The sequence below is a fragment of the Chiloscyllium plagiosum genome, chromosome 40 (assembly GCF_004010195.1).
Source record: "Chiloscyllium plagiosum isolate BGI_BamShark_2017 chromosome 40, ASM401019v2, whole genome shotgun sequence".
Taxonomy (NCBI): domain Eukaryota; kingdom Metazoa; phylum Chordata; class Chondrichthyes; order Orectolobiformes; family Hemiscylliidae; genus Chiloscyllium; species Chiloscyllium plagiosum.
In genome coordinates, this window is record NC_057749.1 from 16,364,833 (window position 1) to 16,379,349 (window position 14,517).

The window sequence follows — 14,517 nt, forward strand, 5'->3', positions numbered from 1 at the left end:
GTAAAATCATGAGGGCTGGGATAAGGTAATTAGACAAGGTCTTTTCCCTGGGGTGGGGTAGCCCAGAACTAGAGGGCATAGGTTTAGGGTGGGAGGGGAAAAATTTAAAATAGACCTAATGTTTTCATGCAGAGGGTGTGTGTATATGGAATGAGTTGCCAGAGGAAGTGGTGGAGGCTGGTACAATTACAACATTGAAAAGGCATCTGGATGGATATATTAATAGGAAGGGTTTAGAGGGATATGGACCAAGTGCAACAAATGGGACTAGATTAGGTTAGGATATTTGGTCAGTATGGATGAGTTGGACCGAAGGAGTTGTTTCCATGCTGTACATCGTTATGACTCTCAGTGGCTTTGAGCTGCTGCAGAAGGTGGGATTGCCTCTCGACTATAAGCGATAGAGGGGTTGCCATGCTGCAAACTGCCTCTTGCCTTGCTGATGACAGCAGGCAGCTCCTTTGGGGGAACAGAGCCACAGACAAGATGGGTAGGAGCAGTGCTCATAGTGCTACGGCATAAATTTTAAAACCAATGGTGTGTAGTTTACCATGATCTCATGATGAACCCAACTAATGTGCACAAGACTGTTCGGGCTTTCCAGAAAAAGACAGTCACAAACAAAGAAGCTCTTAACGATCTCCTGACAGGGGCATGAACTGGCAGTGACTACATCTCCTGCTCCTTCCCCACCAGCCAATCCTTTGAAAATCTGAAACTGTCCTGGAGCCACCAGGATCCCAAAACAACCTCCACGGCCTTGATTTTTAATTCCTGCCCACTCCAAGTCCTGGGCACTTTCAGAACCTGGCAAAAGATGTTCCAAAGTTTGAGGCCCAGGAAAGGTAAAGAGTGACAGTAATGGGAAAGACTTTTGGGATAGTTAGTTTTCAGGAGCAAGGTACACCTTGTGCTACAGAATATTTAGGCTGCAAAGAGGAACTCACAACCAACAACCTCTATTTATAAAGGACTTTTAATGTAACAATACTGCACCATGTAGCTTCCCAGAAATATCATAAAGAATCAATGTACTTTAATCAGAGTAAAAAAAATCGGAACAGCAGTATCTATAGAAACAAGAAAAGGCTATTCAGCCTGTCAAATTCCACTATTCAGTTAAGATCTTTTAGTGGGTGGGTAAATGGAGCTGAATTCACAAGAAGATCAGCCATGATCTTATTGAATGGCAGAGCAGGCTCAAGGAGCCAGATGATAGATTAGAGAGGCGCTGGAAAAGCATAGTAGGTCAGGCAGCATCTGAGGAGCAGGAAAATTGGGCAAAATGTCTTTTTTCCTGCTCCTCGGATGCTGCCTGACCTGCAGTGCTTTTCCAGCACCACATCTCCAGCATCTGCTATCCTCACTTATACTTCAAGGAGCCAGATGACCTACTCCTGCTCCAAGTTCTTATGGTCTCATCATGGCTGATTGGTATCAGAACTTCATCCACTTGCCTTGGATCTGTTATCCTCACAGGCAGTCGAAAGCAGTTTTAGCAGGTGCATATCTCACATCAGAACATATTACATTTCATCATTTTAACTTTTATTGGTAAATTTATGCTGGGGCCAACAACTGAGATCAGCTAACTCAACACAGGCAAGAATCAAACTGCAACCGTTGAATGGAACTTTAATGGTTTTGCTGTTACATTGATGACAATACAACTTCAGGGACAGAGAAAGGTAAAGTAACTGGATCAATCTAATAGCTTGCTTACAGCTGTGTAAGAGTTTCAGTTATTGTAGGAGGGATATAATTATGTATTGCTAAAATAGGCAACCTATATGAAGAAGAAATACTTTAGCAAGACAATGTTAAAAAAAAATATCATTTTCATTTATTTGGATAATTTGTCCAACCCTTAGAAAAGAGTTTGTGCATGAACATTCCTCAATCTTTGGCAAACCATCCATCTTCCCTACCCCACCGTGGATTGTACAATGGAACCTGTTCAGACCCAGTTCAGTGTCTCCAGTATCCTGCTGCCAACATGAAATGCGTTTGTCTCTCTTCTCAGTTCATGCTTAGGTTCCTTTTATTTTTCCCCACCTCTTCCCACCCTGGGGAGAAGGAGTTTAAAAGCATAGACTTCACCAGGTGGTGAAAATGTTCTCCAGCTCGAAGAGTTGGAAGGGGAATCCAGCAATCCGCTTCTCGAAATTAGTTCAGCCGTCTAACAAGGAAGAATTGGTGAAATTTGTTACTAACTGCTCTGTTGAAAGCACTACCCCCAACTGGGGCACAATTCCATGGACGCTAACCCCAGGTGGTCATTCTGCTATAGCCTGATAATCTTTGTGTTCTGCCCTTGAGCATCACTCAATGAACCTTGACTTTGACCTTTCCTTAATTTCTGCTATAAAGATGTTTTCTATTTTTACCATAATTGCTTTTCTTTTCCATCATTATTTCAGCTGAATGAACAGTGGCCTTAACTCTCAATAATTCTCTTCATCCTCATGCATGCTGTGAGCAGTAACTTAGAAATAAAATTTTATTAATGTTTGCCTTTGTAGATAACCCAAATATTTGGCATCTTATTCCCATATTCCCCTCTTTGCACAATTTCTTTTGTTCCTAAAAAAACCTCCAATTTATGATCTGTGTAAGATTAGTTATGGAGTTAACCAATATGCCTGCTACAAAAATTATGCTATTTTCCTAAAGCTACCCTTGTTTTGTAATTTGGAACTCCTTGTCAATTTCCAGACCGTTTGGTCCCACCAAGCTGTATAATGTGATCAGCACTGCCTGGGTGTTCTGACATCAAATATAGGATCACTACCAATATTAAATACATTATAAACCCAATCCCAGTTAAAAGCAGAGTTGCAGGACATCCTGCAGCAACTGCCATTTTTAAACCAAAAGGTTTGTAAACAGGCAATAGTCACTTGGAAGAATTTTAGATTTACCTGTTGATATTGGACTGGAATAAGCTCAGTATATTTGCTCGTCTTGTTAAGTGAGCTCGTTGATTGATGGGGGCCCGAGCTGACACCACAGTCAGCCCATGGCTCGGAGGGTTGATGACATTCATCTTCATGTTCCACATATTGGAGCCACTGCCTGTGGTGCTCATTCGTGCTGCACTCATTGGGATGTTGAGGCTGGTTTCACAGTCTGATGGCATGCTCTTGCTTTGGGACCCTTTTGACTCCGTCAGGGAGTTTTCTGTACAGAAACACATTGCAGTCAATGGATTCCGTTCTCACCCTCCCTGCCCATCAATCCCCTTGCCCCTGTTGTACCCTGGCTGCCCTTCAGTGAAAGACTACCAATATGTTTTTTACTTAACTTTTATTTCTAACAGACAGATCAGTAATGTATACAGAATTGGTGTTCTCCAAAAGCATGTCATATTTTCCTCACTGAAGATGATAACATTGGATGTATTTCAGTATCGAGGACACTTTACTGTAAAGATAGGAACATATAAGTAAGTGAGCTGGGTGGATAATATTGAGTTTAAAGTTATTAAGATTGAAACATAACGGATTTAAAACCGGAATTTCACCACATTGATGTGTAGTGTAAGAACTGGGAATTACTGCAATATAAATGGTAACATAATACAATAATGGGCTACATCAAAGGTTTCTAACAAAGCTATGGCCTGGAGAAGGCAATGATAGGAAGTAAAAGTATGATGTGAAAAGCCATGATTTATCCTTCCTGGTTTGCAATCAGGTCAAATAACTGATTGGCCAAAAAATATCAGATGATGTGTCCAAAAGAAAACAGGTCAGAAAGAAAATGGTGCATGAAAGTTACAAGATTTTCACTCAGCCAGAAAGGCATTTAACTTATATCAGCATCCAGTGTGTAAATGTAAATTGAGAAGCCATTTTCACAGCTCCTTATTAAATCTGCACAGGTCAGCTTACAATGAGAGGCTGTGCACTACGTTCAATGAGTCTTTAAAATCAATGTTATAATTGCAACAGATAAAGTGAATCCACAGATATGCTAGAGACTTCAGCTTTTAGAATCTGTTAAAAGGGTGAAAAACAGCCACATCTAGTACCTTGCTAAAATGTCCTTCCTTTGTGCATGTCTACGCAGCAAGTATTGGCAACAAAGTCTGCCCTTGTTCTGGTTTAATGACCAAACACTTGCACTTGTCAACAGGGGTCACTAGGATGACATCTGGAGCAGGATGTTTCCTTTCGTAATCCAATTCCCTTTCCGGGGGAAAAAGTGAAGACCTTGGGACTTATTTCCTTGGAGAGGTGATCTGATAGAAGTTGTCAAAATCATGAGGGCTCTGGACAGAGTGGATAGGGAGAAACTGTTCCCTCTCATAAAAGGATTAAGAACTAGAGGGTGTGGTTTTAAAACGTTTTACAAAAGAGGCAAATGTAAGGTAAGAAAAAATGATTTCACGCAGCAAGTAATTTAATGCACTGCCCTGATGTCTGGTGGAGGCAGGTTCAGTTCAGGCATTCAAGGGGCATTGGATGATTATTTAAACAGAAACAATGTGCAGTGCTATGGGGAAAGGCAGGAGATTGTCACTAAGTTAAAATGCTTAGACAGCCAATGCATACACAAACGGCCCGCTTCTGCACCATGAAATTCTGTGATTTTAACACCCCAGCTGGGATTACCGCAGACAGGAACTGTCTGACCTTCGTAATTTAATTGCTATTAATAGACATAGAAAGTAGGAAGAGTGTGCACCACAGCAAACTTGGGGCTTAGAATGAAGTTAAGAAGTATTGGCAGTAGTAGTATTGTATACTATTCATTTACCTGTTTCATGTTCAATATTTGTTCTCTAGTAGCTGAGCTGTGATCTGACAATGTAATGAATTTCGCTAAGCCAGAGTTCAATGGAAAGGGCTCTCTCTTTGAACGCTTACCTATTTATTGGGTGGAAAGAGGCACATCAGGGCCACTTATAACAGCAGCTTCTTGCACTGAATCCAAGGACCATATTCAAAAATATAACACAGTTACAGGGTAGTGATTGAGAGCAGGCTGCACCATTAGTGATTTCTGGCTAACAGGGCAACACTCCACATTCCTACCAGCACTGCCGCTAAAAACAGCTAAATCAATGCTGGCAGATTGTACCCAGGGACCTGGTAAGGATGACTGTAACTTACATCACACAGTGTACTCTCTCACCAAGATACTGCCTGGGGATGTTGAAACAAAAGTGCACTCTGCATATAACCTAGTCTGAAACAGATAACACAATTGCACACTTAACACTCCACACACACATAGAAACAAAGACACATTGAGAATAACAGATCATTTTCTTACCGGGGTTTAGTTTGGCACTTGGTGAACGAGGATAAGTCATTCGTAACTCTGAAGATCCTGTAGTTCTTGACGTGACAACGGTTTCAAATGACATTTGTATAGGGTTTCCTGCCGTCCATGTCAGACCCCTGCGGATGGGATAGCGATGGTTAAAGCGCTGAAGGGGGAGTCCAATTCCCAGACTGGGATTTCCCTTTTGACCGACGTGAATTGGAGCCTGGCCTCTAGGACTCAGCAGTGTGGACCAGTTAATGGTAGATGGGTTGAGGATCCCCAGCTCGGACGCAGTATTCCTTTCGAAAGAGGATAAGGGACCAATATATGTCAATCCTTCCATCTCCTGGAAGGGTCTATATGAGGTTTGGTAAACCAATGACTAGAAAGTTAAAGAAATATAGAAGATGAGTGATGACAAGACACAAACACAAGCTAGAAGAACCTTATGCTAAACCTCGGCTATCCATATATATCCTGGTTATATGTACACACCTAGGCTTTAATCATGTTTTCTTGTCTGATTGCCTCACCATGAGAGTGCTAACTCAGACTGATATACAGTTCAAGATATACTTGCTGAGACAGAAGGACTGCGCATGAGGAGAATCGAGACCATTGGGATAGAGCAGGAAAGTAAGGTTGGTGCAGAAAATCAGCTGTGATTTTTATTGAATGGTGGAAGAAGCTTGAGGGGCTGCTTTCATTCCTATTTAATATGGTCTTGTGACTCACCACTAATTTGTCCAAGTCACTGTAACAGTGAGAATCACATTTATTTAAGCACCGAAGGGGTCAAGGTACATCCAATTATATGGTCTGATAATATGTGAGACACAGGAATTGTGACGAATTCGATACATTTTTCAAACACCTGCACAGGCATAATGAGACAAATGGCCTTCTTCTGTCCTGTAAGGTTCTATTCCATATTAAAATGTACAGATAGCTGCTCAAACAGGAAATTCAGCACCAGGCAGTGTAGGGAGCTGATACGGTTTTTGCTGGTCAGTCTCCTGTCTGAGCCTTGGTTGTTCCAGTCTGCAGCTGCACCCATTTTCAGCTTACAATCATAAAAACATTACAGCACAGTAGGCCATTTAGTCCATCTAAACCTGATGTTTCTCTGAAAAATTAACTTTGCTACACAAAAGGGGTAGGAGTGGACAATATAGCCGCTCGAGTCTGTTCCATCATTCAAAAAGATCATTTCTGATTGTCTACATTAACCCCACCTTCCAGACTTCTCTCATTAACTCTAAGTTTCCTTTGTGCCCAAACTATCCATTCCAACAGGAACATATTGAATTATATATTCTTACACTTTTACGGTCATGGTCCATTTGAAACATTGAGAATCCTTGGGTAGATTCATGCCACCAATCCTTCTTATTGGTATTGCTCTGAGCTACTGACACAATTTGAGAAATCATACCCATAAGGAGATTTGGCAGAAGGTAGGCCCAATATTGAAAATAGTAATGATAGCGAGTTACATTACAGCTAAAATACATGATGGTCTATTGTGAGATATCACACTCAACTCAAAAACAAATACATAATATAGTTAGCATATTGCAACACTTGGACACACATTAGTAACTCATTAGAAAACTGGTTAGTTCCTCCTAGGAAGTCTTTTATTTTCTTAAGAGCAGAGTTTATCTCATGATATCGATTCACCCTTTCAGGTACTAACTGTCTAATACTATATCTTCCCCAAGCTCTTTTTTTGCTTCATAAAATTCTTTATGCGACTGTTTCAAATAAGTAGGTTTACCACTACCACATCTCCTCCCTAAATTTGTGACTTTATAAATGGCTGGTGACTTGTTTGGTTTGAAAGTCTGCTGTTTGATGATGAATAATTCATAGAAATACTAATGAGTTGCTCAATTAAAACCTTTGCAGACGACATCCTCTGGTACTGATGCCACTGTGGAAGGTTTTCATTTCTTTGGAGGATCTTTAGTTTGAGTCATGCCAGAGAAGACAGTTGTGATTGTGAAAGCAGTAATCTTCTCCATTTGACATAAAAATGTGCTCTCGCCATTGTTTATTTTATTCTTGTACTTATGGTTTTGGCTAACAATGTTATTTTACCAGATTCAATCAAAGAGAGTAGAAATGACTGTGTTGCTTTGGTACTGGTTCTTCAAAACAGATTGGCTAAATGAAGATCTACAACAAACTTTGGCAAGTGTGGTGTCAGGGATATCCAACATTACATTGTGAAGATTTATTCCATGGTTGGAAGATGACTGGATAATTCCTCCAAACCTGAGCAGTCAATAACATCTTCTGATCTCTCAATCATGAAGAGTTGTCCTACATCAAAGTAATTAATCTCAAGACGTGCCTACTTTATCTTGGGATTGGTGAACATTCTCCTGAGCCCTATGAAGTACTCCTCCTGTTGAGCGGAGTTATGTTGATCACTGGTATTTAGTTTCTGAGCTAGTTGAGGTTTCAAGAAAGCATTACTGCTTAGAAGTGAGAAGTGCTGTTTTCTAATACTGGTTTCGGTATTTTCAGAGCACTCTCAGCACTCCTTTGATTTTAAGCACTGCTCTGTCTGCATTTTACAGTTCTCTGTCAGTTGGTTATAATTTAATTCTCTTCAACCAAAGGATTTTTTTTCAGATAATACAGTAATATTTGCTCTTATGTTCAGATGAAATTTGTTGGATGACCATTAACCAAATTATTTCTATTATAGCTGGTTCAAATGAATCACTTATCATTCCCAGGAAAGGTTGAATGATATTTTCCAAAGATGGAATATCATAATATGTTTTCTGATGAAGAAATTTCTTAGTTTGCTGGGTTTTCTTCCAAAGATACTTGTTGTAAAAGGAGTTAAACACCTGTAAAAGAGCATTTAATTTTTTTTTTTAACTTTTGCACATTCTCTGGAAATGTCCCATTTCTTACAAAAGTTGCAATAGCATGTTAAAGCGGGATATTGTTTCTGCTTATGTAGTTTATTTTTAGATCTCCCACCTGGAACAATAACCAAGCATCAAAGGATTCAAAGATGTTTTATATTGGACCACTTCCTTTTGGCTGTATTCTTCTATTAAATCTTTCCATCTCCATCATACATTGGGTACTGATGTAAATTAATTTTTAAATGTTGTTACAATATTACCAAAGTTACCTTCTCTTACATTCTATCATTTTAAGGCAAAATGCTACTGAACCTACAGAATGATCAAATGTGTTCACTTGTTAAAATGTTAAGATCATTAAAAGCTTTCAAATGGAGGAATACTTTTTTTTAAAAGTATCTTGGCCCAGAATATTTTTCTCAAATGTAAGAATGTTCATCATTCCTCTAAATTGCTTTGGGTGCTTGATATCAACGACCGAATCACAGGTTTAATATTCAGATCTTCTCCCTTGTAGTTCATAAATGGCTCTCTGTAGTTTACATAAGCTTTTCCAGTTGGAGTCGTTATTTCTGGCTATTTTGATCTTCTGTCAGCAGATTTAATAGTGCTATCAGTGCTGCTGTTTTAAAAAACTGCTGGCTGCTACATTCACAGAAACTGATGGGCCCTACGTGGTTTGGAACTGCTAAATATTTAATGACACCCTTACAGTTTTCTGACTGGATTTTATTCTTCTTTCATCTCCTCAGATGGCTTTTTTGGAACTGAAGATTTCCTCAGGCCAGCATTATCTGACAAAAACTGCACCGCTGTTCACCATCATGTATTGTCACAAATGTGTCCTCCTGAACCATCTGAAATACTTTGTGTCAATTCACTGTTACCAAACTTTCTTAGTCTAAGTTACTGATACTGTGTAGGGAGAGTGCCCACACACAGTTTTCAGCAGAAATTAGGCTCCAATCTTAATAAACAGCAAAAAATGTATTTCTTGGCACTTAATGGCTAGTTACATTGCATCTAAGAAACATAATGGTGCCTTATGAGACACCACATTCAGCTTAAGAATAAATACATATTAAGCCAGTTACTGTAACCTACATTAGCAACACTTGACCATACATTAGCAATCCATTAGAAAACTGGCTAGTTTGACACAGGAACAGTCCTTTATACTTTGACTGGCAGAACTTATCTCATGATGTCTACTCACCATTGACTGCCTTGTATAAGACAGGACCCTCATGTTGAAGGAAACCAGTCAAACGAAAGCAAGCATTGCTAACATGTTTAAGCATAGCTAGGATATATACAAGTGGTTGTAGTTTTATTTGGTAATCCTGCCAATATTTTCTCTTCAGATGCTTATCTAACTTACTCTTCCAAGTCATGATTAAATCTGCCTTCACCTCACACTTGGGCATGTATTCCAGATCTCACTGTGCAAAGAGGTTTTTCCTTATATTGCCTTTGGTTCTTCAATATTTATTAGGGGTTTACAAGATCATGAGGGAGCTGGACAGAGCAGTTGGAGAAACTGTTCCTACCCATACAATGATCATGAAACAGTCATGACAGATTCAAAGTGATTTGCAAAAACCTTTTCACACAATGAATGATTGAAGTCTGCCATGCATTTCCTGATAATGTGGTAGTGGCAGGTGTAATCGAGGTATTATTTAAATAGAAATAATGTGCAGGGAACTGGGAAAAGGCATGGAAAAAAACTGTTCTGAGGAAGTGTCACCGGACCAGAAATGTTAATTCTGATTTCTCTTCACAGATGCTGCCAGATCTGCTGAACTTTTCTAGCAACTTCTGTTTATGTTTCTGATGTACACCATCCAGTTCTTTCAGTTTTTAGTTAGCAACAGCACATTGATTAATGTCAGAGAAAAATTCAGATATATCCACAGGAGTTATTTTTATTATCCACTATGAGTTTGACAGAAGATCTGTGGGAACATACACCATCCCACCCACATTGAGGAGTGTTTCTGAAATTACAACGGGTGATCGGGACAATTTCTGCAGAGATTTAGCCCATGTCTCTCCAATACAAACTGTCCATTCAGAAAATCAATCCAATTTAGGTTGACCATGAAGGGAAAAGCTAATTCATCAGAATAAGCACTTCTTAAACAAATAAGTATTTTTTTCTGAAGTATGCTTATACGTGTAGTGCATATAGCAAAATCCCACAAAGAGCAATTGAGATAAATCACCAGATAGTCTGTCTTGATTAACTTTAATGTTAAAAGACAGACCAAATTTATTTTTAGTTCATGTTCTTCTGCAGCACTTCCTCCAACGTTTCTTAGAATGTGTTGCATCTTGCAGGAATATAGTTCCATAGACACTGGTTGCCCTGCAAATTCTCTCCAAAGTGAGCATTGCAACCATATGAAACTAGACAGTGTGTTGACCAGACTGAACATCACAGCCAAGTTCAACTCACCTCAAGGTCGCATACTTTGCATAGTGATGTGGATAAAATTAGCCTTGGTTTGGCTTTTGGTTTTAAGCTAACCAACAGGTGCGACAAGGGGCCTGCAACATTGCCCCTACCATAAGCAAACGCAACATAGATTGGGGATTGCAATTTGGTCTAGCTGAGTATCATGCTGGCTCTAGTGCATCAAACCTCAAGAGAGCAATGGTTATAAATAGACACAAAATTATTAAGGGCATAGATAGGGTTGACTGGAGGAAACAATGACCATGGGCATAGATTTAAGGTAAAGAGCAGGAGATTTCAAGGGACTGTGAAGAAAAATGTTTTCACCCAGCAGAGGGTGGTGGGAATCTGGAACTCACTATCTGTAAAGGTAGTGGTGGAGCCAGGTATTCTTATAAATTAGAGAATTATTTAGATGTCCACTTGCCATGCCAAGGCATACAAGGCTATGGTCAAGTGCTGGAAAATAGGGTTAGAATAGTTAGGTGTTTGTTTTTCATGCACTGGCTCAAAAGAGATGCTCTAACCTTTAAAACTGAGATGCAAAGTAATTTATTTTGTCAGAGGATAGTGAATATCTGGAATTCTGTACCCCAGAGATGTGAAGGGTAGATCACTGAAAGTAAAGGAAAGAGCTGGGTAGACAGAATTTTGAGATAAGTGCTATGAGGAGGTGGAATGAAAGATGAGTTAAGACTTGGGAACAAACAGCTAGAACCTTATGGAATGGCACAGCTGGAGAGGGTTGAATGTCTTACTCCTGCTCTCAATTCTTATATTCTAATGTACTTATGTTCTCTGTGATTCCCGAGGCAGACAGTTTAAATGTTTTGTGTGCCTATAATCTAGATTTAATTGAGTTATGCAGTATAGAAAGAGGCCATTCTGTCTGTTAGCGTGCCAGCCCTTTGAAAGAGCTAGCCAAATAACTGCATAGTTAATATGACAAGTAATTAAGATTAGAAGTGAAACTGACAATGACTAGATCTACAAAGCTTTTAGGAGAATTTATGTGGTGCAGTAGTAATGTCCCTACCTCCAGACTACAAGGTTCAAATCCCAACTCCTCCAGAGAAGTGTAATAACTGGTCAGAAAAGGCCGATTAAAAAATACCTATAAAACTCTTCGAAAGATCTTATGGCAAGGTGGTAGTACCTGTACCACTTGGCTAGGAGGCCCAGGGTCAAGTTCCACCTGTTTCAAGAGTGAGTTTTAACAGGTTGATAAAAATATCTATACAAAGAGAAAAGAGTGTTTTGTGGAGCAATGATAACACGTCACAACATGCCTGAACAGTTGGCTTAAAAATCAGTCCATACTTTGTAAAGAATCTTTTCTTGAATGTTTGTCCTGAAAAAAGTAGTCTACAGTAGCTGATCTCATTAAGCATGAGAAGGAGATATTGTGTTTCTTTCAGAGTGTGAAGCTGATTAGGAGTATTGTTTTGTGTAAAAGTTTGTGGGTGGTTTTGTGCCATAGTGACTGTGTACTTAGAAGGCACAGAGGATCAACTAGGTCTCGAGGTAGGTTATATCATTTGTGAATAGATTGGTTAAAAATAATGATGAATGGGTGAACAGGGTCTTGTGGTTTAGGGATTATGTTCCACCTCAAGATGGTGATGCCATGGAAGTGTGTCATAACATGTCCAAACAGATAGTTAAAATTAATTAAAGAGGGGGAAGCAGCTGTGACTTGGTGTGAGAGAGCTGGTAGATTGCTATAGGGACAAAGGGCTTTCTTCTGTGCTTTAGTCAATCTTAGTTTCGATGTGAACATCCTGGTTTGACTGCATAGAACATACTTCCCACTCGTTACCCAACCTCTTTTGACTATTCTTTTGCTTCCCCTTTTATCTGGCAGGTATATTAAGGTTACTGCTCTGTCACTCCTCTGGTTTGAGTTTCACGACAGTCAGATTGCTAAAATATAGGAATCTTGTGTGATATAGTACAAAAAGTGTTTAAGAGCAAAATGTTTAGGGACACTGGGTAGTGATGTGGGGCATGCATTTAAAGTAACAGGATAAAAATTTGTTGTCCAACATAAAATCAGTCTTCATGTTGTTCACAGTTAGGACCAAAGAAGAAGAACATGGGCATCTTCATCTTAGAACATAGAAAAAGTACAGCACAGAACAGGTCCATAGCCCACGATATTGTGCCAAGATTTAATCCTAATGTAAAATATAGTAACTTAACCTACGCACCCTTCAACTCACTGCTGTCCACGTGCATGTCCAGCAGTCGCTTAAGTGACCCCATTTGTCTTGAAGGACAAACAAAAGTTGGTAGAAGCCCACAGCAGAAAACTGTCCCCAATTTGTTGTACTGTACTGTGCTGTACTAAGTCATAAATAATTTTCAGAGAGGTCAGTGGCTGTCCAACATGGGGAACGCAATTTAAGATTGTGGTTCAGTCACAAATCAGTTGAGGAAGCTTTCTTCTGTATTTCAATAATGTCACATTTAATGGATGTAGGTTCATTTCCAGACATTTCATCATCCTACTAGGTAATATCTTCAGCAGGCCTCAGGCAAAGCACTGCTGAAAATTCCTGCTTTCTATTTATATATTTGGATTGCTATAAATAGAAAGCAGGAATTTTCAGTAGTGCTTTACCTGGAGGCCCACAGAAGATGTTAGCTAGTAGGATGACGAAACATCTGGAAATGAACCTTCCAGCTCAGCAAGCAAACCTACATCCAAAACCTCAACCTGAGCTACAAATCTTCTCAGAACTCGCTGCCACATTTAATGTAGGAGTGCTTGCTGCTGACATCAGTGTGCCTAAAATGAATATTATTCAATTTCCCTGCACTCATTCAAAATTTGCCCAAAATTCACGACAAATAAAATCTTTGCAGAAGAAACCTGCTAGAACATGCTTAACAGTTTACAATTTTTCCAGAGGAATATAACTTATACATAAACGCAGGAATGGAAGTGAGAACAAAATCATTCTATGTAAAATAAATGAATATTTAATTAAATCACGGGAAGGAATGTGTCAGAGGGTGGGGTTAGTAATGTTTGACATCCTCCTCTTTTCTCTAAAATAATTAATCTGGATGGTCAATGCCAAATTACATTGCTCACGTATGAGAGCTGTACAGATGATGATGATCTGGAACCAGCACAAACTATTCTAGGGCAGTGATAGAGCTCTAAGCTTCTGACCTATGCAATATTTCTGATATTGCTCAGTAGTGGTTAACTGGATATCATTATTGCCTAATAATTCAAAGGCTGCAGATTCAAACCCCAGTCCATGACGGCGAACTCAACTTAGACTGACAGTGTTGCAGTGCTGGAGATGAGCAAGAAGCATTAAACCGAGGCATTTGCCTGCTTCCTCAGATAGGCATGAAAGTTCTCAGACCATTTTTTGAATCTGAACAACGGAGTTCTTCTTTGGATACTTATTCATTAAACAAAAATAAACATTTTTTAAAAATCACATCAAAATGTTAATTTATCTCATTGCTGTTTGTGGGAGCTTGTTGTACATAAATTAACTCCTGCAATTCCTACTTTACAACAATGACTACACTTTGAAAGCACTTCAATAGTTTTAAAGATCTTCGGAATTTGAAAGATGCTATACAAATGCAAGTTGATTGGTTCTTCCTTGATCCAGTGGCAGAAGGTGTGCCGGAAATCACATTGGGTGAGGGCAGGATCAGCTTGATCTCTGACTCACTCACAACTTAGGGAGGGATCATTTTAATTCAACTTGTTATGCAGAAATCCCTCAGAAGGTTTAAAACGCTACCCAATATCCATCTCCACTGGTTTTTGACAGGGAGCAGATTAAACCGGGCATAAAGCCAGTGGTGCGCCCAATTCATCGGGAATTAGGTTAAGATTGCATGCTCTGTTGTCTAGCT

The 14,517-nt window shown here is 39.4% G+C and overlaps 1 protein-coding gene across 6 annotated transcripts in view; it reads right to left on the minus strand.

Annotated features, from left to right (window-relative positions):
* Positions 1-1,873: 1,873 nt before the first annotated feature.
* The window catches only part of LOC122542565 (tubulin polyglutamylase ttll6-like), a 55,217-nt gene continuing 42,573 nt past the window's right edge, over positions 1,874-14,517 (minus strand). For 4 of the 6 annotated variants that reach the window (XM_043680456.1, XM_043680459.1, XM_043680461.1 and 1 more), the window contains 3 exons: positions 5,281-5,656; positions 2,922-3,180; positions 1,874-2,179 (listed from right to left, as the gene is read on the minus strand). In XM_043680456.1, the coding sequence (XP_043536391.1) occupies positions 2,167-2,179; positions 2,922-3,180; positions 5,281-5,656 (648 nt within the window). In that variant the 3' untranslated portion in view covers positions 1,874-2,166. Of the gene's footprint in view, positions 2,180-2,921; positions 3,181-3,344; positions 3,424-4,761; positions 4,872-5,280; positions 5,657-14,517 lie in introns of those variants that run through there. The other 2 variants (XM_043680457.1, XM_043680458.1) reach the window with 2 other exon arrangements.